This window comes from Strigops habroptila, chromosome 3 (genome assembly GCF_004027225.2).
Source record: "Strigops habroptila isolate Jane chromosome 3, bStrHab1.2.pri, whole genome shotgun sequence".
Lineage (NCBI taxonomy): Eukaryota > Metazoa > Chordata > Aves > Psittaciformes > Psittacidae > Strigops > Strigops habroptila.
The window spans coordinates 56,028,264-56,054,470 of record NC_044279.2 but is presented as its reverse complement, the minus strand read 5'-3'; the positions used below and the strand labels follow the sequence as shown (position 1 = coordinate 56,054,470).

The following is a 26,207-nucleotide window of genomic DNA, read 5'->3' as shown; positions in this document are numbered from 1 at the left end:
CGGGAGGGGGGCGCGCATGTGTGGTGGGCTCGGCGGCGGCTCGCTGCTCGCTGCTGTTTGAGCGCGTTTTTTCCCCTGTCGTCCGGGAGGGACAAAATGGCGGCGGCGTGACGCCGGGTGGAGCGGCACCGGCTACCGCGGAGGGTGAGGCCCGGCCGGGGGATGGTGAGCGGGCTCCGAGCCCGGGCAGCCTGCGACCAGACTCCGCCTCGTGCCCGCCGCAGCCTCGGCCCGCAGCGCAGCACCGCCGGGGAGACCCGTCCGCTTGGCCCCGCGACGGGGTGCCCCGTGGGGGTAAGTGTCAGCTCTCCCTTCGCCTCTCTGCTCCCCGGATCGCCCGCCTTGCCCGGGCGCGGAAGCGGGGATGGGGCTGAGCGATCCAGGGCTGAGGCCGGCTGTCGGCCCGGGTGGGGTGGTTGGGGCTGGCGTTCTGGCGTCCCTGGAGGGAGATCGCGACCGTTCCCGAGTGTCTCCCCCGAGTCGCCTGGCCAGGCGTGCGTCCCCCCGCGGGCCTCCCCGCCCGGCCGCGGGCATCGCCTCCGTCAGGAGAGGAGAGGAGAACGCGCGTCTGGGTGAGGAGAAGGGAGGATCTGGCTGCGAATGTCACACGCAAACGGGAGGGCTGCAAAGCTACAGGGACGCCGGGTAGGGAGGGAGATCTCCCTTAGAGCGGCTCCGCGGGGCCTGGCTGGCGGCGCTGGGGGCCGTGGCGTTGTGGGCAGCTGCACCGCGGCGGGGGCAGTAGTACATCGAGGCGCTTAAAGAACGCAGAGCTGCTCTGTAGAGCGTGTGCGGGGGGTGTGCGTGTGTGTGGGGGGAAATTGGGGCGTTCCAGGGGGCTGCAGCTAGGCCTATGGTGGGGAAGCGAGCGGGACTGGGTATGTTAAAGTCGAAAGCTAAAACCTGAAGATCCACACAGGACAGGAGGAACGTAGCGCAGCTGCCAGGCGGCAGCCCAGCTTCCGCCGCTCCTGCGCACCTCGAAGCACCGCAGGCGTTTCCTGCTCTTTTACGCAGCCGGGGACCGAAAAGCGTCTGCGGCGCTAGGTCTGCATCGCCGCATCGCACGCCTCAAGTCTTGCAAGCATGAGGAGATAGCAGGGACTTCTGCGGCAGCCCGGGTTAGGTTGGGTGCTCCACTAGCGCAAGTTTTCTAGCCTCATAGGTGATATTGTAGAATGCAAATGGTAAATTAAGTCTTGTTCTCAAACTGCTGCATCGAATAGGGCAGCTGTAGTTACTAGGTGGATTTCAGTAGTTCAGCAAACATCTATATTGTGGAGATTGTTTTGTTTTTTTTTTTTTTAGAGTTGTTCCTCAAATTAATATCTCAACCTGTTCAGAATATTTGCTACTAAAACTCCTCGAAGGTTGTGAATGTCAGGTAGAGGTGGGTTTGTGTTGCTTCGTGTTTCACAGGTTAGAAAACACGTCTAGGATTCTCTTGCTCCTGTCCTCATAGATGTAGATTCTGTTGTCAGTATTAATGTAGAGCAATCGTGTAAACACAGGTAGGTGCAGAGAACCTAGAGCCAAGGCCAACAGGCTTACCCCTCTTCTATTAGTGGAGAACAGGCTCTGTAGTTAATGTGCATGTCACGCTCAAGTGGCCGGGTTGAGAGTGGTAATTTGATCTTCCGTGGAATCCGGTGGTGGTATTCCAGGTTTTACTAGCCTTTGAGCTCTGGCTCCTGCCAGAGAGATGCAGTCTTGTCTTCCTCTTGTTGCAGGTGTTCGTATATCCTTGTGGGAAGCTGGACTGGGGAGCCAATATGACTTTAAAATAAGTATGTTTATACGTGGCTTAAATAGTTTCCCAGTCTGCAGAGAGTCAGGCAGGGCATGGTTGGACCTTTACTTTGAGGATGGTGTGGATTAGGGTGATTTAAAGTGTTTACACAAAACAGTCTTTTGTCACTGTACTTGGAAAGATCCTAATAACTTGACCTTATTTGTGAAGTGTGTCAGACCAAAATTCATGACTTTGACGCCTAATCCAGCTGCACAGCAGCCTTGCAGAGATTTACTGTTCTGTTTAAAAATATTTCACCAGCTAAACAAGATGTTCTGTAACCATGTACTGTTATCATTTTAGGCTCTGAAATTCAACTATGTGTAGATTTATTTATTTATTTATTTACTTAAATCTGGCCAGGTCTTAATCATAAACCTAAAAGGGTTTTTATGAAGAGTTCTAATTTGTGTGCTTGCTTGAGACTTAAATTGCTACAAAACTGCATCTTTGCAAAGTTTTCATATTCAGATGAATAGTTAGTAATGGTCAAACTATTAGATATAAGCATGATTATTAAAAACCAACTTTTTTGCATATAAAATTTGAATGATGTGATTGCTTGCCTTTCAGGTGCAAAATATCATAGCTAGATTCAGTCTTTGTTTTGTTCACAGCTGACAAGTTGTACTTCCGTAAAACAGAACTCAGAAGTTAGAACTATTGTGGACATTGTTTCCTCAAAGTTGTTTTCCTTTACATTGCAGAGATAACTAGCAAAATGACAATTGGCTGCTTAGAGTAATTGCTCCAAAATCCATGATACGCTTTATGTGTCCTTTAGAGGAAATATAATCTGATTTATTTGTAATAGAGTCTTTTTAGATTTCTTATTAGTAATATTCTACTGATCCTATTTTTTCAGCTGCTATAAAGCAACTTATTTTCTCTTGCTGCTTACATAGGTATTGAGGCAGGAAGGAGTGGAATACGGAATATTTAAACTAGATCTTTTTTTCCCTGTATTTCTGGGGCTTTTTTGCAGCCCAGCAGAGTAAGTGGTGATGAGATATGTGAATTATGGCACTGGAAGTAATTTCTCTAGCCAGCATTGCTGCTAAAGAAACCTTACCCATAATTGAACTGCATGTTTGTGTTGTTGCTTCAATTTAAGATTAAATATAGCTTATCACCACAACTTTAATCTCAAGTGCCGTTTCTTGTTGACACAACAGTTGTTAGAAACACTTGGTTTTCAACTGCCATTCCAACTTTGACCTACTTCTGTATCAACTCTGATTCCCATTATTTGTTCCAATTAAAATGATTTGAAGATCACTGTTGCTTTCAGTTTAATTTCTGTGCAGTTGATTCTATGCTTTTTTTTTTTTTCCACACAGGTGTGGAAAAATGGCAAAAAGAATTGCAGAGAAGGAACTGACTGACAGAAACTGGGATCAGGAGGATGAAGCTGAGGAGGTAAGAGATAGATTAGACTCCCCCCACGCCACCCCTGCAGGTAGTAGGGTAGCTATTTTACATGTGCTATTTATCTTGTGGGTGAAATCCAGTAAAATTGGTTAAAAGTGTAGCAGTTAAAGATAATTTTATGGAAGTGATTTTTTTATTTTTCTCCAGTAAAGCTTCTAGTATATGCAGACCACATGGCAAAGCAGCTTTTAACAGTTCAAACGACTTCGGCAGCCAGGGGAAAGGAACTTTACATTTCTAAAGGGAACCCCAGGCTTGTTAAAATGGATAATGCTTTTGAACTCTTCACATGTGTGATAGATGTTTACTGAGTTCAATAAAAGCAGTTTTGATTTCTTGAGATAAATATTCTTCATGTCTCATGTCTGTTTTATAAAGGTCAGTAATAGTTAATTTCAGAAATATGTTTTGAGCGCTTAGCTACACAGCCAGGGGATTTAAGCAAACAGTCAAATGATATGTTTCATCTGACTGTAAAAGAGATTTTCACATTTAATGTCTCTTGTTTACTTACGGCTCATGTATTATCTCTAAACAAACTGTGCTACTAGAAGTATTAAATGTTTAAGCCTCTAAAATGTGAGAAAGAAAACTGACAGTACTCTTCCAGAAATTTGAATATAAGAAAACTTAATTTCCTCATTTATGACAGGGTAATAAGTAATTAGTCATTAGCTGCCTTTGCTAATACTTGAACTACAGTGGACTGCAGGAAATTGACTTACAGCATACATCTCAATGTACCTTCTCCAAACTGAAGATTGTAACAGTACAGTACTGACAGATTGCCTTCAGCAAAGATATCTTACAGCTTTGTTTGAGGAAAAAAAAAAAATCTTGAACTACTTGTTGTAATAAAATTGAGATTGCACGAAGGGAAGTGTAATGCAGAACAATAAAGGCAGAGTTTTGAAAGTATCAACTAATGCCCAAATAGCTGGCAAGCTAATCACAGTGCTGTATTTTCTGGGTGTGTTGGGTTTTTTTTTACTTCTTCCCTCATTTGTTAGGGAGCAATGTTACAGTTGTGTTTAAAAACTGATCTTAGCCATCTCTTCAGACAGTGATGACTTTATGCATTCAGAGAATTTCACTAATGATTTCATAACTTCCTCTTAAAGGTGGGAACATTCTCAGTAGCTAGTGAAGAAGTCCTGAAGAACAGAGCTATTAAAAAAGCAAAGCGACGAAATGTTGGATCAGAGGTAATGTAATCACTGAGCATTAGTGTTGTAGCTTGACTCAGTTACAAAATATGATATCTGTGCTCAGGTTTTTACTTATTTGGGCTTGTAATACTGTATAAAGCTGTCATTTGTAAAGTATATGCAACTAGTCAGCTCATACGTGGAAATTAAATTTTGCATACTGTTACGTAGAATAAAGCTAGAAGGAAAAATGAGTAATACTAGTATTAGACTGGGTGAAGAGAAATGCATATTTTTGAAGTATAAATGCAGAGTGTTTTAGACACAGTGTCATCTGCGTATGGGTAAAACAGCGTTTGAACTGCTCCAGTTCATTCTTTGCAGAGATGGAAACCTAGAAACTGAAAGTTACTAGTTAATCCATACTGGAGGTCTGGGGGATGCCTCAGAGGCTAAATAAGTAAAAGCCAAAATATGAAGCTGTTGTGAGAATAAAAACCATGTGTTTTGTTAAGAATGTTGGAACTGCCCTGCCCCCCCCCCCGAAGAGTTTTAGTGCCACCTACTCTTTGCAGTAACAAATTGAGAATTGAAAGGAAGTTGGCCTTTGTTACAGGTTTAGTCCCTGTGAAAGCATTAACCCAGCCCAACTAAATTGTAGTCCTTCCAAAATCCCTGACAGATGCTTTGTGGTATATATAGAATCATAGAATGGTTTGGGTTGGAAAGGACCTTAAGATCGTCTAGTTCCAACCCCCCTGCCATGGGCAGGGACACCTTACAGTAGACCATGTAACCTAAGGCTCCGTCCAACCTGGCCTTGAACACTACCAGGGATGGAGCATTTACCACTTTTTTGGGCAGCCTGTTCCAGTGCCTCAGCACCCTCACAGTAAAGAGCTTCTTCCTTGTATCTAACCTGAACTTCCCCTGTTTAAGTTTGAACCCACTGCCTCTTGTCCTGTCGCTACAGTCCCTGAGGAAGAGTCCCTCTCCAGCATCCTTGTAGGCCCCCTTCAGATACTGGAAGGCTGCTATGAGGTCTCCACACAGCTTCTCTTCTCCAGGCTGAACAGCCCCAACTTTCTCAGCCTGTCTTCATATGGGAGGTGCTCCAGCCACCGATCATATATCTTTCTATGAAACATTCTTTGAACAAGGAATGCACCATGTTACAAATAGGACAGAAACTTTACCTGTAACTTAAATTGCTTTTGGATTTAATGGGACTAGGTACAATTAGGGGCGAGATAGTTTTCTCCAGTGCTTTTGATTTCCCTTCTGTTGTCCAGGCAATGTAAATGGGGAAGCTGTCTTATCCTCCTTCTGCCTATACTACTTAAAGCCACTAATGTGGTAGAGGATGCAGTTAATTAAAGGATTGTACTGGGAAGAAGTGATGCAAGAAATAAACTACAACTTAAGCAGGAGGGACTTGGGGCAAATGGAATAGGAAAAACAACTGGCTGAGATAGTCGACCAGATGATTGTAGAAGAAATAGTCAGGAGGGTGGGAGTCGGCAGTTAGAGATCAAAGCTGGACGAAGAGCCAGGATGTGTTGTGATTTTAAGCCCAGACAGTAACTAAGTACCAGCTGCTGGCTTTCCCCCCACGGTGGGATGGGGAGGAGAATTATGGGGGGGGGAGAAGGTAAAACCCGTGGGTTGAGATGAGAACAGTTTAATAATTAAAATGTAATAATAGTAATAAAAGGGGAGATAAAAAGAAGGAAGAAAATTATCTCAGCTGAAACCAGGACAATAGGCTGAGCAAAATCTAAAAAGCAGAAGAGATGGCAGGACAGCTGAGGTTGCATAAGAAACCAGTGAAACTCTTACAGAAAGGTAAGCTTGAACTGTATTGATGTTCCTAAATGGAGCAAGCAGAATGCTGCGAAGAAAAAGACTGCAGTTTAACTTGGATGTCTGGGGAGAGATGTAGGTAGGACTGATCAGAGAGACACAAAGTAAAAATAGCTACCTAGAAGTGAGAAACAGAGGACTGCACTGGAAAAAGTAAAGCACAAAGTAAAGCAAAAAGTCCATGCCCAGAAGGCCAGATACTGGAATAAAACCTAAAATGGGTAAGGTTTGCTATTTCTTCAGTATCAGAAGCAAATGAAACTCAGAAGCAATTCTCCTTTTCCTCTGATGGCTTTTCAGAGACATTGGAAGTTCACTCCGATGTAGTATGTAGTAGTATGTGCTCATTACCTCAGACAACATTATATGTAGTATGTAAAAGCGGCAATGCCTATTTATGTCTAAATCACACTGTGTCTTTTAAAAACATGTAAGAAACTATGCCCCAAAATCATCTGGTTATAAAGAGTTTTCAGAACTAGGTAATGAAAAAGCTGCAGAAAGCAAACATGTTATCAGTTACAGTCTATCTTTGCTTCTCCCATCAGTCACAATGGAGTATTTTGGGTAAATCAAAACCATTACATAGGTGACTACAAAGTATGCTGGTTTTGATGAGTGGCTTGAAGCGTCTGACTCAAATTGCAATTGTAAATGCTATAAGTTGCTGAAAATAAGCCTGCAATTATATTGCTGTGTAATTATTTAAAGAAAACAAGATGCTATGAATGCCTAAATAGGTAGTCAAACACATCCGCTGCTCTGAATAACTTTTATGTATCCACTTCCTAGATCTGGTTTATTTTCATACCAAACATCTGAGTCCTTTTAAAATAGTAGCAATATGTGTCACAAGGAAGCTGTTAACTTTGCTTACATGGCTGACATGGAATAATGCACTGAAATGACACACCGAACCAGGGTAATAATAAATGGAATATCAAATGGTTATAGGATTTTGGTGGAGAAGATGTATGTAACAGTCTGTCTTCTGTATTTTTTCTTTCCCTAGTCTGAAAGTGGAGGAGCTTTTAAAGGGTTTAAAGGCTTTATATTGCCTTCTGGAAAAGGAGGAGGTGGCTTCAGCGGATTTGGTAATGGTGCAGGAATAAAGCCTTTAGAAGGGCTGTCTAACGGAAGCAGTAGTGTCACTAGCACTCCTTCTTTCAGCAGTTTAAAGACCAGTTGCGAAACACAAACACAATCAGCATTTGGTAAGTTTTGAATAAGCATTTATCTTTTATCAACAAATTCACCCATAAAATCTGCAGGGTTATTTTAATAGTGAAAAAAACATATTAAAACAACCCTGTAGTTCTGTTTTAAGGTTTTGAGACTTTATTCCTCTTTGTCAGTTTTCTTAAAATGATTTTAGACTGCTGGAGGGACAAGCTATCAAATGCGTGCAATTTTAAGAGCTGGAAACTGAATTTGTATTCCATCTAATACTGGAGGCAAAAGCTTCACAGGCACTAATGGGACTGGAAGACATTGGCATAAGATGCTATCCAAATAGTATAAAAGAGCTGATAATATGTTCCACTTAAATAATTCTCCCAATTCTCTCAAATTCAATTAAAAAAAAAAAATAATGGAAAATATCCATTTAGTAGGACAGTTTCTTTATGTGATTGGTTTGGGTTTTTTTAAGGTCTTGTTTCTGTATTTGGCAGTTCTTGGTAAATATATGCTGTATAGCTAAAATCTTAACCTTTTAAGAGATAACCTTGCAATATAACCTGTACAGCTTATATTGCAGTCAGTATTAGTAGAATTTTATCTGTTACATCTTAAGATACTTGAACTATTTTGGCAAGTCTGGCTCTAGTGTCATGCTTTGGTAGTCCCCAAAGAATATTAGTTCTATCCCTTTGTGTTGGAGATGCAGGAATGTTAAACGTGCCACAGTGTTTCAGAGTTAAGCATGCCACTGAATAGAAATGGTAGAGTTTGAAGTTTAGGGTAACTTAAATTTCAGTGACCTCAACTAAATTAGGAGAAACTTTAATTAGGGTTTTCTTAATTTGCTTATTATGGTTTTTATATGGAAACCACTTGAAAATGTGCAAAATCATGGGCTGGTGTGTTCAGAGTTTTATAAAGCACAAGTAGCACGAGATAAGGGAATATTCTGTTTTAATGACTGTTAGAGCTTGGTAAAGCTTGAATGAATATTTTGGAGATTTTGGTGAAATATTAAACTTGTATTTTTTTAATATTATTCTATACAAGATTTCTTTGGTTGTTTTTTTTTTTTTTATTTTTTATTTTTTTAATACAACTATGTGCTTCATTTATTTTGTCTAGCCCTGAACTACCCTTTCTAAACTTGGTGAGCTTAGGTCTGTTTCACAGCATTGTTTATTTGTACAGCAATACCTCGTACATAGTCTTGTGATCCAGAAGAGGTACATAACTGAGCAAGAATGAGTGATTTGATAAAGAGAGACCAAATACATTAGTTAGGCTTTTATGAGAACTTTGCTTTCCATGAAAAAAATATTCTAACCTTTGTTTTTCCTTCTGATAGGATCCACAATGTCAAATGGTCCCACTACTACTGTATTTACTGAGAAAAAGGCTGAAAGCCCAAAAGCTAATGGTGGCAATCAACCATCTTCATCTGGCTATGCTCAGAGTAAAGTTTGTAGCTCTAGCATTTACCACAAACAGTTAGCAGGTTTAAACTGTTCCGTGCGTGACTGGATAGTTAAGCATGTAAACACAAACCCACTGTGTGACCTGACACCCATCTTTAGAGACTATGAGAAGTATTTAGCAAATATTGAACAGCAACATGGGAGCAGTAGTGATAGTGGCTCTGAAAATGAAGGCAACAAGACACCTAGCTCTCAGTCTGTTTCTGCATTTGGGAATTCAAAGCTACAGCAAGGATCAACGTTTTTGTTTAACAACAAAACTGAGGATACCTCGGACAAAAAACCTGAAGCTGCATCAGAAAGAAAAGACCCATCGTTAGGAGCTACATCAACAGTCTCGTTTAACTTTGGCAAGAGTGTCGACAGTTCTATTTTAGGTTCCCTTGGTTCAGGAACGCTTAGTAGTTTCTCATTTTCTCCTGGGAATTCAGGTTTGTTTGGAAAAGATGTAAACCAGGCTAAGTCTGTCACTGCAGTATCCACCAATGTATTGGAAGCTCAGACAGAAAGTGGCAATAGTGATGATAAAGGTAAATTCTGTTTAAAAGTATTTTCATGGTAAGCTGTGAATGTGTGTGACTTAAGAATACTGCAAAGATGAGAGAATACGAAGTTGAAGTAGATCATAATTGTCTTGCATTTGAAGGTACAAAACTGTACTGCCAATCTGGAAATATCTCAGCCTTGCCTACTGTTTAAGTAATACTAGAAGTATACAGTTATCACAACCTGTATCACAGAATCATAGCATGGTTTGGGTCAGAAGGGACTTTGAATATGATATAGTTCAAACCCCCCTGCCACAGGCAAGGACACCTTCCACTAGACCAGGTTGCTTCAGGCCCGTCCAACCTGGCCTTGAACACTGCCAGGGATGGGGCAGCCACAGCTTCTCTGGGCAACCTGTGCCAGTGTCTCACCACTCTCATAGTGAAGAATTTCTTCCTAATGTCTAATCTAGATCTCCCCTCTTTCAGTTTAAAACTATTCCTCCTTGTCCTGTTACTACATGCCCTTGTAAAAAGTTAGATTTGTACTTTCTGTAATAGAATATAATTCTTTAGCTGAATACAAGACTTGAAATCATGAGATTTTAAAGCAACTGGTATGTTCCTCTTTGAGCCTGCAGGATGTTTCAATCCTGCTGCTTTTCCCAATAGGTTTATCAAGATATCCCCTCAGTAAAATGGGTAAGATATAGAACAACTCATACATCTCACTTAGTAGACTGTAAGGCAAATAAACTTACATACTACTTGACAGTTTTGACCTCATCTGGGTACAGTAAGCTGATAGAAATCCTAGCAGTTGGGGGACTGGAAAGACATAATCCTGCCACAGTCTCTTGGCTATCATTGCTGCAAGTCCTTTCCCCCAAGTTAAACCTGGCTGCTTGGAAGCATTTATTATGCTTTACTTGGACCCATTTGTAGAGACTATTCGTTGAAATTTTATAACTGTTTTTCCCCTGGCAGAAGGTTTTGACTTAAGTTGGACTTGTTAAGCTTTGTATTTTTGGGTTTGATTGATTGATTGGTGGGGGCTGGGTATTTTCAAACTGAAGATGAGCATAAAGTTGCTTGAGGTGTGTGGCTGAATGAAAATAAAGTACGACTGTAGCTGCTTCAGAGCCCACATTGACCTACATATTTTGGCAGTCACTGACAGGCCACACGTATATGTCAAATATAGCATGCATAAGCTAGTTCTAACACAGTGCCAAAAATACTTTCATATTATATGCTTACAATATTAACATATCCTTTTTTTTTATTTTTATTTAAAGGAGGAGAAGAGGAGGAAGAAGAGCCACCAAAAGTCATTGTTAATGAAATAAAAGAGGATGATGCTTTCTACTCAAAGAAGTAAGTGACTTTAAGTTGGAATAGTGAATAGAATTATAACTTGGAGAATAAAACTCATATACCTGTATATTATTGTTCTTCACACTGCAGTGTGCAATTAATGATATACATGTTCTTGACTTCTTAGTTAATAAAGCTTGTTAGGAAGCCATATAGAATATGATGGTCCACTTGTAAAAAAATTTAATACAGACGAAAATGTGTAAGATCTTACTCAAATGGTTGAGTAGCTTGGACACAGCACTAGTAGATAGTTTGTGTTCTGCTTGCCATCAGTGTTTTATAAATGAAGATGTTTCTGCGTTCATCAGGTTTTGTATGGTTAAATTGTAGGGCTTGTACCACAGAAATGTTGTACTGTACTTCTGAAAAATCAGTCAGGTGCTCAGTTATTTGCATAGCCTGAAAGAAGACTCTTTCATCAGAAAATGCTGATTGTTGCATGAAGGAGTGAACAAGTTGCACTTTTAAGTGCAAAATGAGACTAGCTGTACTAGAAGCAGGTTTTCAAAGCATGTTCAGAAGTCCAAGTAACTGTTTATCTGCTTCACACTTAGCACAGAATTTATCCTTCTACAAATTCCTGCTTTATCTGAGAGAAAGTACCTACTCGTGTGAAGAATGGCATTAGATTTGTTAGTTTCACTTCCAAAATGTTTTCAAATTTTCCATAAAAGTCCTATTATAACTTCAGAGTAATACAGCAAGATCTTAGGGTTTTGTAATCAGTGTTTTTAAACAGTAGCTTGCAGTTATTAGTCCTTACAGACCCTGAGTACAGGTTGCTGTGCATTCTGCTTTTCCCTGAAAGTAACATGTTTTTCATTTCACTACTGAAAGAAACAATCAACTTCCTCTTTCTGAACTGGAAGTACTATCTGTTAGCACTTGAAATAAGGTCAAGGGGAACAGAGATGCTACTCGCAGCATGTTGGCTCCTGATTGTTGCTACACTATTGACTTCTGGGAGTCAGATTTATACATGTATGTGTGTGTGTATTTGGGAGGTATCTTTGTATTCTACATATTTGCACAAAAAAGGTGGTGTTTTTTCTTTTGCACAGGTGCAAACTGTTTTACAAAAAGGATAATGAATTTAAAGAAAAAGGTGTAGGAACGTTACATTTAAAACCAGCAGGAAATGAAAAAACTCAACTCCTGGTCCGAGCAGATACCAATTTAGGTAAGTCAGTTTCTTCTAGTAGCAAGTCTTGATGTGAAATTCCCTGTCTAGCATTAGGATTTTTTTGTTAAACAGCATAATAGACTCCATTAGTGAAAACCTTTCTACTTTTTTTTTTTAGTAATTTCAAGTATTGAACAAGCAATTGGATGCCTCTAATGAGTATTAGAAAATAGTGCACATGAAGTAATATGAGGAAACAAAAGGTTATGGTGTATGTTTGAGTGTTCCTTCCCACCCCCTTTTGTAATAGCTTTTTCCCATCCCTGACTTGAGTGGCTTGAAGTGTGGCTTAAGAGCCATGAGTTACATGTAACTGGGGTAAGAATGAAGAGGAAAAAGTTTGTGCTAAGGTGCAGGCCAGCTGTCATTTGTCTGCCATTCATCATGATATGTAAATCGTTGGCCATGTGGGTAGATGTGACACTGTACCTGGTGGTAAAGGGGGGCATTATATAGGTCAGGCATGCAGGATTTTGCTATATGCATTGCTCTTACTGCATGCTGAAGTCCAACTGTTGAACTGTGTTTCAGCTAACTTCAGCTGCATCACAAATGGTGGAGTGATCCATATCATAGTGTGATAGTTCCTCAGAGTATCTTTTGAGATTAATGTTAACACATGCAGCTAATTAAAGAGGAAAAAACCCCAACCATTTTTTTGCTTTTAGAAGTTAGGGGGACTTGATGTGTTACAGGTTTTTTTGAAGTGTAATGTTGAGTGTTTACACACTCAAACTGTGCAAAATCAATGATTTGATAATCATTGTTGAGAAATGTTGCTGTACTTCAGTACCTGATTACAACACACTTGCATGTGGGGTTCACATGCACTTGACAATTCCCATAAAATAGAATGAACATGGTGCTTATTGTACACCGCAGGACTAAAGCCATGCTGCACTGCAGGCCATGGTTACATCTTACCTCACTTTCAGTTTATAATGCACACTAGCAAGTCTCTATGAAGCCTCTGCAGGAGTCTACTGAGATTGAGACTCCTGTGTTAGTCACTTCTAAATCATTAATTCTTTCAGTGGAGACAAGATTTGCCAGCAAAGAGCAGTTCACAGCAATAACACTGAAGGCAGATGTATGTTGTCAGTGCTTTCAGCATTTCCTTGGGCATTTGAATGTGTTGAATATAGCAGGTGAAAATTTGATTTCTCCAAGTTACCTAGTCTGTAACACAAGTGTTGATTTGTCACTCAGCTGATGCTAATTTCCATGATGTTGATTTACATTCCCTCTGCCTTCATTTGAGGTGCTGTATTAGGAGATCTTTCCTTTTTTCTTCAGCTCATACACTTAAAACATTTCAGCTTGGTGTTTCCAAGCATTGGTTTCTAGAAGCTGCTGCAGTCATAGTGATGCACACTTTCCTTTTTGCTATCTTCACACAGTGCTGTAATCCTTTCCTAAAATCTCACTGTGTTGAAAAACTGAACTGCAAAGGAAGGCGAAGACTGACTTTCCCCTAAACACTACTACCGTGTTCTGAACTATTTACCAGGTTTACGAACTGTGTGCATCTTCTGTGGAAGCAGATTTAAGTTTGTTTGCAACTGTTTTAATAGACCACTAATACTGAAGCTCTCAAACTCACTACATAATTTAACAAGTTGATGTAGAGCTGCTGTTAGTAACCTGGTGGTAGACCACATCAGACGTGTTGTACGATTTGATGATATAAAGTACTTATTCTACCATAGTTTGTCCAATTTTAGATTAACGTGTCTGTGTGTTAAAGCTAACTTCTTGCTTCTGCTTATGAGCTCTGCGTGATGGTCAGAATGAGTAACTTGCATAAGCATCAACTAAGCACTGTGACCGGATTCCTCCTTTGCTGCTTCTCCTTTGTCCCCTTCCCTTTTTCCTGTGTGTCCCTACTATCACTTGATACTCTTCAGAGTCCACCCTTTAAAAAAGGAGGACACAGTATTTTCAGACATTTCCTCATTCCTTATGAGGAAAGAAATCTGTGAGAAGAGTGGCCATGAGCAGATGCTTAGAGAAGAGTAAGATGAGTATACCTGATATTTGTGAATTGCCTTCCTTTCAAGCATAAACTTAAGTCCCTATTTAGTAAGTATACTAACACTGTCTAGCAGTAAAAGCTGAAAAATTGCTAATTATATTTTTTTCCATCCTCATACGCAGGAAACATACTGTTGAATGTTCTAATTCCACCTAAGATGCCATGTACAAGAACCGGGAAAAACAATGTTCTTATAGTTTGTGTTCCTAACCCACCAATTGATGAGAAGAACCCAGCTGTTCCTGCCACCATGTTAATAAGGGTGAAAACAAGTGAGGATGCAGATGAGTTGCACAAAATCTTACTGGAGAAAAAGGAGGCTTAAATAAGTTGTAGTCAGTGATGTGAGGAATTATTGCCAAACTGCTGCTGCTCTGTTTTTTCTTCCATAAGTTCACTTGAACACTTAACTCTTTACTCTGATAGTAAGAACTGTTTTAGGTATTCTGGAAAAATTCTGTGAGGAAAAGCTAAACTAGATAATAAAAGCTTTAATAGAACACAAGTGTTGGACTGTGCTCCCTCATTTTTCAGTATGTAAATGCAGGACCTCTTCTGGATAAAGCACACTGATTTAAATTGAAGCCTGTGTTTTTAACACTGGTCAATTTGACCAAATGGACTGAAATCAGAGTACAAAAATGTGGTACCCAAGCTTCCTCACAGACTGCGGTGCAATGCAACACCCGCCTCTCTTCAGAAGGGAGGATGTTGAAGTGTAACTGTTGAAACTGTTTCTAGACTCCAGATTTTTAATTTTAACTGGTCTGTAGTATTCTGGTGAGACTAAGTTTCCAAGCTCTGTGACAACAATGTACCCCAACAACAACGATGCTGTATATTGTACTGTGTTTTACAGACTTGTGTGCTTTTGAGACTGAGACTGCGTCTCCAGCTATTTAAAAGAAAACTTGCTTGCATAGTCTTGTTGACAGTAGTGTTTCTTAGAGAAGAACTGTCAGTTCTGTTCTTACTGTAGCAACAAGCTAATGATGTGCAATAGTACAAACAGACAACTGGAAGATTATTTATCTTGGACCATAACCACAGCTGGCATTCCCTGACTCGTGACAAGTTGAGGCAAAGGGTTGCACTGCCATTTTGGTCCCTTGAGGAATTCTTCCCTAGTCCCTTGGGCTACAGCTGAAATCCAGCAGAGGCAGCGTTGTCAATGGTGTACTTGTCTTGCTACTGGTACTTTTCTGAAGGTAGCTCTTCTCACAAATGAATTTCAGGATTTTTATAGATCTTTATATTGCCTCTGGCCATTACCAGGAAATACATGCATAAATGTGTGTGTCAGTCATCATTTTTCCCCATGTGCTAAAACTTCAGTCCTTTAACTGCGTTACATTAAGTAAAGCAGTAGTTCACAGGTTTAGGACAAGCTTTCTATCACAAGTAGGGAGTACTGGCTTAATCTACAACTTAGTTTTCAGCTATGTTAAAATTAACCATGTGGCAATAATTTTGTGGATCTGAACATCGTTCTCATCTCTGCTTCCATCTCAACTTTATCAGACCATGTGTGGTTATTTAATCCTTTTCACATTTTGTTTGCTGGAAACTCCTTCCTTAAGAATTGGTTTTCTGTTTCACTTCCCACTGTGGGAACTATGAAAGAGCTAGATGTTTAATGTTAAACTGCTCTCAGGTCTGTCAGACTGACCAGCTCCAGGGGGATAGAAGAAACATGCCAACCTGCCTCTGGTTACTGTGGCATGGAGGGAAAAACCCCATTCCTTAAAAAAAATAAAAGGCAGCATGATTCTACAATGCAATTCTTGCAGAGACCCTGGGAATCTACAAGAGTGGCATCCTATGGTGGACAAAAAGTAGTAGCACCATTTGACTAAACACAGCACACCCTACCTGTTTCCCACCGCTCCCTGGGGGAAAAATGGGGGCTGCCTTTACTCCCAATTCACTGCACAATTCAGGTTATGGCCGTTCCCCTCCCCCCCTTAACTAAAAGGAGGAAAAAACCCTAGGATCCTGACCAAAGTTCAAAAACAAAGGCCTTTACTTGCATTTCAGCTACATTTAGGTCACAGGAATTGCATTTTAACACTCAAGTGTAAAGGGAGCTCCGATACCATTTCAAATATGTGAAATATAAACTGGTGCCTTTTTCTTTCATGGGGCTCAGTACTTACCCATTAAAAGTGACATTAATTTCCTCAAAATAATGTTGTTGTTTTAAAAAAACAAGTCTTGTTGATACCTAAATTGGAGGCCAAAAGCTGAAGACATGCCTGGTAGTTGTTTGTGAATGAAAAGCAAAACATTGCCTGAAAGTTTACTACAGGCTCAGGTTTAATGTCCAAGGGCTCAGTTAGTTTTGCGTTTGTCTTTTGGCTGTAGTGTCTTAAAAATGTCTCCATGCAGAAGGGTTTATAGACTAGAGCGCTGGATGCTGTAGGCAGATTTCTTATGCATCCCACAAAGAGCAACTGTACAGGTTGTGTCAGTGGTCTTGGGTTTGTGTTTACTGCTGACAGCTCATAGACGTGTAACTTTCTTCATCCACTGAAGCGTGGACCAACTAACGTAAGCAAGTGAGAGACAAACTGAACTTCCTCAGTATCCTTAGTTTGCCTCCACAGTGAGGCAGCCTTGGTGTTTTGCATGAACGTCTTTGGCCCAGTTCTAAAGCTGGCAAACTGAATAACGGCTCGTGCATCTCTCCTGTTTCCAAGGGTGGGCATTCCAAGGGTGAGCACAGTGTAAGGAAAAATAAGTAGAATAATAATAAACTGTGTTGGAAAAATTAAACCTTACAATATCCATGGTAGCAAATAGTATCTTCTGTTAGCTGTGGGAAAGATCAGAGATGAGACATCTGAATTCTTTAGCACTGTATGTATGTATGAGTAAAGCTAGGGGCAGGTATATAACTGGAATCGCATGTAAAAAATGAGAATGTCAAACATGCATGAACGTATAATATTAAACATTTTACACAGGGAAAGTTGCTGCTAAAAGAACAGGGAAGAATTTTACTGCAAATCAACATAATTAATAGTAACCCTACCATTATCTGGATTGCGACGCAGGAAAAGTCAGTCATGCTTCTCACTTGGTGTTCAGTTATAAAGCACAACCCTTCGCCAGTACTTTTACCAGAACAAATTTTTGATGATGCTTCAGTTTCTAGTGAAGAAATATTAAACTGCATAAATACTGTAAAAGACCAGAGATTATTAAATAGAAATAAAGGCCTAAAATTAATTAAAAGCAAAATTAGTTAGTGGAAAGCATAAAAATCAATACGCTGATGCCTTCGTAACAGTGTCACATGCTATACAAGGAAGGAATTGTGATCAGAATTCCAACTCAGTGAGACATTCCTGTATCTTGGTAGACACTTAATGTATTTAACAGCTGGATACAGGATACCTGATGTTAAAGATGCCAGCTTCCTCCCTAATCTGAATCGATGCCTTCACGGTTTGAGCTGTACATAGGTGGTGGAGTGTCTCATGAATCATGTGTTCTTCCTTCTCATATAATTTTGAGGTTTCAGCTGCTTAGAAATCTCTCCTTTCCCTCTCACCTCACCAAACCGCAAAAATCATGATCTCTGCTTCCTGTAATTCTCAGAATCATCTGTAAGGGAGATTATTACAGTTGGTTTACATTTTAAGATACTAAATTGTTATATGCAGGGATTCTTTTGATATGTACTTAAAATTATCTATTTGAGAACACAACAGTGTGTTCCTATAATCCCTTTTGGTTGATGGATGTGAAAGTTTAAATTAAACTTACAGTTCAAATGAACATGTTTTAGAACGTAAACCCATTAGGAGGTGCGCTTTACTATTAAGAACTTAGCTCAGCTCCCTTTGCAGCACTGTAACATTTAAAATGTCCTTAAAGACTTTCTTTCTGATGCCTTAACTTATTTGCATTTGCTAAAATTTTGTAGCTGGTGCCTGTGTGCAGATTACCTGACATTAAACAATTTAAAGTGGCATGAGCTCGTATAAATCCAATGAAAATGCTGAATGTGACGATCTGTTAATTGTTAATAGATTTCAAACTGCTCTGAAGTTTTCAGAGGATACTTAAGTTTGACTTAACTTGTCATGTAACAATGTTTTCACTAGTTGTAATACATTGAGGAAGTGTACAAAAATCCATGGAAAATGTGAATAAAAGAAAGATAAGTGTCTTGTGTGGGTCGCTTTCACTTTGAGTGTATGACACTGCGTTAATAAAACGAATTTTACAATCAGTTGCTTGCAGGTGAGCTCCTTGCCTAGAAAACCCTGTGTGTGGCCTTAACACTGCTGAAAGCAGCAAGTCCTACTCTGCCCCTTCCCCAGGCTGCTTTAAGACTTCTCACACTGCAAAGAGTCAGTTCAGCAGAAAGGCTTTCTTCTTGCCAGGTCAGTGAGCAAAGCCATCTCAGAGGGAGGAGGCAGGGCTGCCTCTGACTAGACAGCTAGTTCTTACAAGCTAAGAGAGTGACTAGAGAATGACCACTAAAAATTCCTCTGCTTGAATACTGAAGCATTTAAGAGCAATATTAATCAGTGTTTGCCTGATTATTGATGCAGAATTTCTTTTAGATCTACCCTAAAAGCACTATCCTAAAGCCAGGCCATAAAGTGATTCTTCTCTTCATTGGTTTGTGATAGTTTGGCAAAAAAAAAAAAAAACCTCCACCAAAAAAACCTCAAATCAACCAGACAATAAGAATAAAATCAAGACAGATTTGTCATGACAAGTGTAGATCTTTCCATGAACTCCTGAGACCATGGGAGCGCCTGTCACCCAGCTGGGCTTTCTGCCATTAGCCATTATCGTGCTGTTTAGCCCTACACCTTAATTCTGTTCATAGTTCTGGAGCTACCCACTTTATGCCTGCAAATGGGAGCTACTTCTCACATGAAGATATAATTAATGGTTAGCAAAAATAAGTCAACATCCCCCCCATCATCCCCCCCCATTACAACGATGGAGAAAACCAAGAGCCTGCGTTCCATTTTTTAAGCATACAGTTGCTAACAATAGCCAGATGTCTACCGGAATTGTCCAGTATTTTTTGGCTGCCCGTGCAACAAAGGGTGAAGAGGCTTCTTTGCCTCCTATGTGTATTTGGCAATCACCATGAGCGCCACAGAGTGTTATTACACCCTTTTATGCTCACCACCAGTAAGGACTACATTCAAACTCAAACACCACTAGGCACAGTAGAGAGAAAACACTATTAACAGAATTCATGGTCATTTAAGAGGTCTGTTTATTGGCTGCAGGGTCCAACACTGTCTTCACTGCTGCCATATGCAAAGTCAACTCCATTTTTAGTGCACAAAGGTTCTCCTTGCTCTTTGTTCAAAGGGCTCAGTATAGTGCCAGCATGATTTTCAGCCCATCATCTTTTAATCAACACTGATGGATCAATGAGGCAAAAAAACCCAAACCATGCAACGTGTTAGTCTGATAAAAGTAGGCTGAGAATATTTATATATTTACACAGAGAATGTTCAAAATGATAACCTGCTTGCAGCCTTGTATTATCTTGACCAAGTGTCTAAACAGCTACATTCTGTTGTAAAATACTCTTTCATTTAAGGTTTGGTGTAAAAGCTTTCATTTCACAATGCCATTAACTGGACTCTACCACACCTATTTTTGACACAGAATTTCTACACACCAGCGTCACACGCTTTCAGTCATACCTCACGAAACAAGATAAGGCATTTGCAGATATCTGACTGCTGTGACCACAAGAAATCCATTTTCCAGAGCTTTTAGCCATGACCTTTGGAGACCATGAGTCTTTCAAACACAAAGGGCGAGTCCATAGGAGACGGACGGTTCTTCCAAGAACTATAACCTTTGCCATTTCTTGACACTGCTACACACAACATGGATAGAATTTAAGACTACTTTATTAATTTCCTAAATAAAAATTTGTTCTTAAACCCCACTGGATAACAACAGGACTTAGGCACTTCTGAGGATTTTATCTTCTATCTATCTTTACTAAGGGGAAGCTTCAGACTACAAAATACAGGACGAGCAATCATCTGGGAAGGGAAAAATTAGCAACTGGCAAGAAGCAGGCCAATAGCCTAAGAGTACAGACTACTTATGTGGACTCCACATCCACACAGAACTTCAGTGACAAGGTGGGATTCTCTACATCAGGGTCTGCCAGAAGAAATCTGTCTGCAGAGCCAGAGACTTCACTCTTTTAATTAAAACTTGGTTTAAGAATATACTTTGGGAAAACCGTTTTACTGCAAAAAGTCACCTGTGCAAACAATCCTGTTTTCTGGAAAGCACAGCGTGCCCAGAAATGGAAAACTGAGTAACAGTGATCCAGAGCCCAACACGCTCAAGCCTTGTAAACAATGAAGACCCAGAGAATAAAAAGAGAAGGAACGTGAACCCACACAAACCAGATTAGCCAAGACAGCTGAAAGATTTGTGGCATTTCTAAAAATGGCTTCTTTTAAAAGGAGACTTGGAACCCACCCTGTGCTGGCTGGCAATAAAAGAATGCAATTTCACATATGTCATTGTCTCTATGGCGGAGCAATAATCTGCTAATACAAAATAATTCATTTAAGAGCTTTCTTTAGAAAACAACAGCTTTTACTTTTTAAATTGATAGCAGTGAAAAACCTGTTAAGGGTGAGAAGATTTACATCCTTGCATTTGGCATCTATCAGTATACATCATCTATGGACAGTTCAAGTGATAAACCTCCATCTCCAGAGGGAGTGAATGGGCAGAAGGATGGAAGAAGTTAACTGAGTCATGAGGTATGGTGGGATTCTGTAAATAAAGCAAGCTGTTCTGCAAAGCCTCCCAGATCTGTTAATCATGCTGCATTCTCAATCATCAACATAACTAATGAAAACCACTGTGCTCCAGCAGTTAAGACATCAACAGCCACACAGCTTTTATGGCACTCAGAACACACCAGTTTATTCCTCAGCAATTGTTTAAATGGCCAACAGAGGCGCAAATGGTTTACTGCTTAGGAGCTACAAAATTAAAAAACCCTTCAAATTAAAACGGTGAGAGGTTCCTATTAACATTCCTTTTTCTTGGTATAGTGCAATAGGATGCTAAGGGCCCAGCTGTGCCATCTTGACCCAAGCAAAACTTTGATCATCTTCCCCGTTAACCTGTCTACATGAGGACCATAAATTACAGTTTTCAGGGTTTGTTTAAAAGCAGAACAAAACGTGGCATTTGTTTTCCCCCCACTTGATAACAGAAAGTGGGAGCCAGGGATGATACACAAGAAGTCTAAGTCAGTTGTTTAGAGAAAGAATAACTGAGAATCTGGCACATCTACTTGTTTCTGAAAAGCACTATTGACATTCAGTAGACTTTTTGACCTCTGTTTTCTATGGATGTCCATCTGGGCATACCTGTACCCTTTTCTATTAGAAAAGGTGAGACTTCGTACCTGCTACGTACCTATAGCATATCCACTAGCAAGATACAAGACATAAATTTGCTCATGTTAGGACATTTACATTGCAGCCCTCCAAAAACTCGACATCAAAATCCACCCACGTACATGTAACAAGCAGATGATAGCTCCTGCATAATAGGTGTGGGATCTGAACTGTAATTTCTGTAACATTGCCTTTGTACTAGTTTAAGAATCACTCTTGTGCAGTAAGATTTGCTCAGTCTTTCAGATGACATAAAATTAAGCTACCTGAACGCAATACACAATACCAAGCATTTCAAATTACGGTCAACAGAGAAATATTCAGGCACCTACCACTCAAGTTCCAATCTGGATTTATTTCCTTTTCATGTGTGTTATTCCTCTGGCTGTTTGACTGAAAGGTATCAATTGTCACTAGTAGTACAAATATTAACCCTCTCTCCCTTCCTTCCCCAATGAATATTTAAAGGAAAACCGAGCACTGATCCAGCCCATCAGTATGAAAGTGCAGAATAAGAAGCATCTTGACAGGCTTCAGAGTAGGAGTGGTCTAGCTGAAGAGTAGTTTAACTGTCAGTATGGGCACAGAGAGAATATTTCTACTGACTGACATTAGGCACACTGCCTCAGGATCTCAGGTTAAGCACCTAAGCTGCCCAGCGAGCTCCTTGAGAGGGCACTTCAGCTGCTGACTTAGGACTCCACCTCTCTATCCTGGCTCATGAAGAAAGCCTAGGCACTCAAGTTACATGCCTCAGGTTAGACCATGTGCACACCCTCACATATACACGCACAGTACCACACACTCCCACAGAGCAAAGTTCGAAGGCTGCAACGTGAAAAGTGGCTGTGCTGGTAATGACAAAATGAACATTTCTCTAACACTGCTGCAACACATTTGAAGCAAACTGAAAACTGGTCAGCTGCCCCTGCCATGCGCTCATGCTGCCAAGGTTAGAAATGCCATCACTCTGTGCTAAGGTGACTACTTCTGGGCCTAGCCTCAAATAAAAAAAGACCTCCTTACCACGCTGGATTCGCCATGTTGGGCTGAATGATAAAGTTAGTCTCTACCTTTATGCTGAAGTGTAGCTATTCCCATGGAATCTGAGGAGAAAAGGCAGAAAGTCCTGCTTGAGAGGTTAAGTCATGAGATGCTATTGGCAGAATAACAACAAAGCACTTTGGGAGGGAGACAAAGGTCCAGGCTCAGAGCACATGCCACTTGGTAACTGTGGCAACAGCATTAGGTTTAGGTGCTCAGAGTCTGAAAAGTGACAAAAATGGCATCTTCGCTCTCCCTCTCTGCATGTATGGAGTCCCACATGCTCTAAGCAACACACGACCCCACCCACTGCTGTGCCAGTTACGCAGTCATAAGTAAACTAAGTATTGACTGGCTCCCATATCAAAACAGTGAACCAGACTGCAGTAGTCTCAGTATTGAATCATCTAGCTTTCAAATGTCAAGGACAGCAGAGTTCTGCTATGTAGAGAAAGCTGTGTTTTACCTGTAAACATAAGGCTTTTTTCCTGAGAGCTCCTGACACGACTTTCAGACTTCCCACTACGCAATTTTTAGTCACTTCTCAGAGCAGAATTACATTTCCATCTTGTCTTTCAAGAATACTCTCCATGCTTTGGCATGTAACAGTATAGTGAAACACCACCAGGAGATGAAGAACCCAGGCAAGCTGCCCAACCATTAATCAGCTCTCATACCCTCCTTGGCTACAAACACTACCACAAGGACGACCCTATGCACTCTGAAGTCCAGTGCATGCAGGAGGATGTTGGTTATTGGTAAGGTTTTTAGATTTGAGTCCAATTATGGCCTCCTATTTTTCCACTTGAGACTCAAACTTGTATCGACTCAGCTAACAGAGAGATAAGCAGCATTAGTACTGGATATGAACCTCGGCTTTACTATAGCAGCACATTTTAGCCTTCTTTTCACTGGCTCATTTTCTTAGCCAGTTCTTGAGGATGAAAATGTTGCTGTTCTTTGGTAGGTAAAGAAATTTGTCAGCAGAGTTCACCTGTCCTAACACTGACATGCGAATAAATGGGAACATTTTCAGCCTCCTAAGCTCTGACCTGCTGCACGTACCAAAATGGTGATGTATCTTTGTAGCATCTTTTTCCTTTTCCTCTCCCAGCAGGAAATTATTCTCTCACCCCTTCAATCCCCATATGCACACACACACGCTCAGACAAACATTAAGCCAAACCAACAAGGAGAGTGTACGGGCAGGAGTCTATGGAACGACGTTCATTAGCACATCATTATGAAATTCTCAGGTTGTTTCTTTCAAAGAATATAAAGTTTAACACATTCTGTACATGTTGTTGGTTTCTTAGTTATAAAGTAAACACAGTAACAAACTGTCCATAAAGCATTGACTCGTTTTAAACACAGCCCCTTCTTGTTTTATCTTGTTGAAAGTCCTCTTCCAAGTCAGAAACACTCAGGCGATGTACTGCAAGTGGGCATTCGGTGTATGACAGCAGAGGAAGGAAGAAAGAGGCACTTTTGATCGGCTGGTATTCTTGGACTTCCCTTTTTCCTGCGGAGGTTTATGTTCCTGACACTAGATGGTAGTGTTAGCACAGAAAACCGCTGTGGTTAGGCACTTGGCAACAAGGCTCCAAGGCAGTGCCCGCTCTCTGCTATGTCATCAGAATTGGTTTCTGCCGCACTTCCAGGATATCTGGGCGAGGGAGAAAAACAAAGAGATACAGCGAACTTAGAAAGCTCTGAAAGTTGCCACAGCACCAGAAAGCACGAAGAACCGGAGATGCAATTGTGGACTGCAGCACAGTCCCCTTTACTATGCTGCTAAAGGCATTCAAAACACAATGAATATGTGACTTTGCCTATTAAAGTCCAACTTAATTCCTCCCCAGCTGCATCCTAGTTGAGAGATGGTAAGCCACAAACATATCCCATCATGTAGAGATGATAGGTGATCTATTAATTATCATTTATAGTGGGATGAAGCAACATGCATCAGACACAGAGTGGTGTTATCTTCCAGAGAAACAAGTGGAAGTGCCATTACAGGGGATGCCAAGGGCTTTTCTTTTCTCGAAGGGAGAAATGCACCATCCCTAAGACCCTTAGAGAGACTTTTGGATCTGCAGATGTGGGTGCAAATAATTCAACTGTTTAATGCATTCTATAGCTTGAAGCCTTCATTTTTGCACTCAAAAAACTGCCTTACAGCCCTCTCCTTTTGTTGTCTTCTCAGCTCCATGTTGTTCAAATGTGACAGAATGTGAACCCATGAAGTATCTGTCATAATCATGGGCATATTTCTAAATGTGGACAGTAAAACCAGCGTGCTGGCACAGCAGCACATAGAAATATCTGGAAACTGGGTTGCTATGTCCTTTACAAGGCTACACAGAGAACAAAGAGCATGGGAAAACGGAGCACATGCTTAATTAAGACTTAATTGAGACGCTGTTCATACACAGCTGCACAAAAATTGATCCACAACTCCAGAGGGCTCAAGCCACACTTGTTAAGAAAGAGACATAGTGGAGTGAATCCAGTAAAGGACTATAAAGAGCATTAAGGGATTGGATCATCTGACATACAAGGAGTGGCTAAGAGAAGTGGGATTATCTAGCGTGGAGAGAAGGCTCAAAGCAGAGTAAGTCTTATCAATATGTATAAACACCAGACATTTTAAAATGTGCTTTGATCACTACTGCTGGGACTTTTAATTTCTTAGTACAGGCTTCCTAAACTAGCCAAGGGAGATGAGCATCTTTCCCACTTTACCCTGCCCCATGTGTAATGCTCCCACTTGCTGGAAAGCTGCCACTAGCACAAGTGCATTAATTACAAAAAGGCACTGGAAATGGGCTCTACCCAATGTGCCAAGCTAAAGCAAACGTAGGTAGTGGAAAACTGCAGATTAGAATTCTGCCTTACAGCGCAGACATTTTGTGTCCTATTTCTGTGCATCTCAATATACACACCAACTCCTGCAACCGTATGTTAAACAAATTAAGTCTCAGAAAGGATGTTCAAGCTCAAAGCAAATATTTGAGCATGGAGGCATTTATGCCACCCACTTAAGCAAGTATTAAATGCCAGCAGGAACAATACATATTCTGTGAACTCCAAAATGCCTGTGGTGAGAGAGTGAGCGAGCTTGATAACTCCAGCTAACTAGCTGTAAGATCATCAACACAATTATCATAAGGCATAATTGCGTGTTTTGCTGAACCATTGTTCAAAATCCACCCTTAATTACAGAGGAGCAATTTTTACTGGAATCTGTAATTTCTTCTAAATGGAAATCAATCTCTACATACAGTGAAAGGGCAAATGTAGAAACACCTCCTTGCTAAGTATAATTCCCACCTTTACCTTAACAGCTACAATTTCCTTCTCTGTAGAATAAAAGCCAGTCTACTTTTGCAACAGGCTCTGAGATCTGAGCCTGCAAATGAGGACAAGACTACTACAACCACTGCGTAATAGACCAGGTTTGGTTTCAGATGTGTTCTCTTTTTAGACCCACACAAGAAAATGCAGGCACTGATCAAAAGTCCACCATAATCCAGACAAACCTATTCAGCAGTCACCCCATCTGCCAGACAGGAAGACAAGAAAGATTAAGTTCTTAGAGGAAGTAACCGTTCTAAGGATTTTCCAAGGTTAGAGACAGAACCTTACCATAACTTTATTCCAGGGGATGACAACTTTATTCTGGTCTAGATTTTGGAGTTCAGCAATAGTTCTGCCTGAGATCAAACTTATTTTCTGCCTGAGAAGATTAAT

General features: G+C 40.6%; 2 protein-coding genes across 6 annotated transcripts in view; one reads left to right on the top strand and one right to left on the bottom strand.

Annotated features, from left to right (window-relative positions):
- NUP50 (nucleoporin 50) lies at positions 1-25,886 on the top strand. Of its 4 annotated transcripts, none has more exons than XM_030481035.1 (8): positions 1-294; positions 3,133-3,211; positions 4,345-4,428; positions 7,247-7,448; positions 8,765-9,424; positions 10,681-10,759; positions 11,824-11,942; positions 25,802-25,886. In XM_030481035.1, the coding sequence occupies exons 2-8, from the start codon at positions 3,143-3,145 to the stop codon at positions 25,825-25,827; spliced, it is 1,239 nt and encodes a 412-aa protein (XP_030336895.1). In that variant the 5' UTR covers positions 1-294; positions 3,133-3,142; the 3' UTR covers positions 25,828-25,886. The 4 variants fall into 4 exon arrangements, with proteins under 4 accessions (XP_030336895.1, XP_030336894.1, XP_030336893.1 ...); XM_030481034.1 differs by lacking the exon at positions 25,802-25,886 and adding an exon at positions 14,515-18,220; XM_030481033.1 differs by lacking the exon at positions 25,802-25,886 and adding an exon at positions 14,103-18,220.
- The window catches only part of KIAA0930 (KIAA0930 ortholog), an 88,958-nt gene continuing 81,958 nt past the window's right edge, over positions 19,208-26,207 (bottom strand). The window contains exon 10 of one of the 2 annotated variants that reach the window (XM_030481038.1): positions 19,208-24,120. In XM_030481038.1, coding sequence (XP_030336898.1) covers positions 24,080-24,120 — 41 coding nt within the window. In that variant the 3' untranslated portion in view covers positions 19,208-24,079. The remainder of the gene's footprint in view (positions 24,121-26,207) is intronic. The other variant, XM_030481039.1, reaches the window with a different exon arrangement.

Excerpts from the sequence above, each read along its gene's own strand:
- NUP50 (XM_030481033.1), top strand. The coding sequence starts at position 3,143 with ATGGCAAAAAGAATTGCAGAGAAGGAACTGACTGACAGAAACTGGGAT. Across the intron at positions 3,212-4,344 it reads AGGAGGATGAAGCTGAGGAG|GTGGGAACATTCTCAGTAGC; the intron begins GTAAGAGATAGA and ends TTCCTCTTAAAG. Across the intron at positions 4,429-7,246 it reads GACGAAATGTTGGATCAGAG|TCTGAAAGTGGAGGAGCTTT; the intron begins GTAATGTAATCA and ends TTCTTTCCCTAG.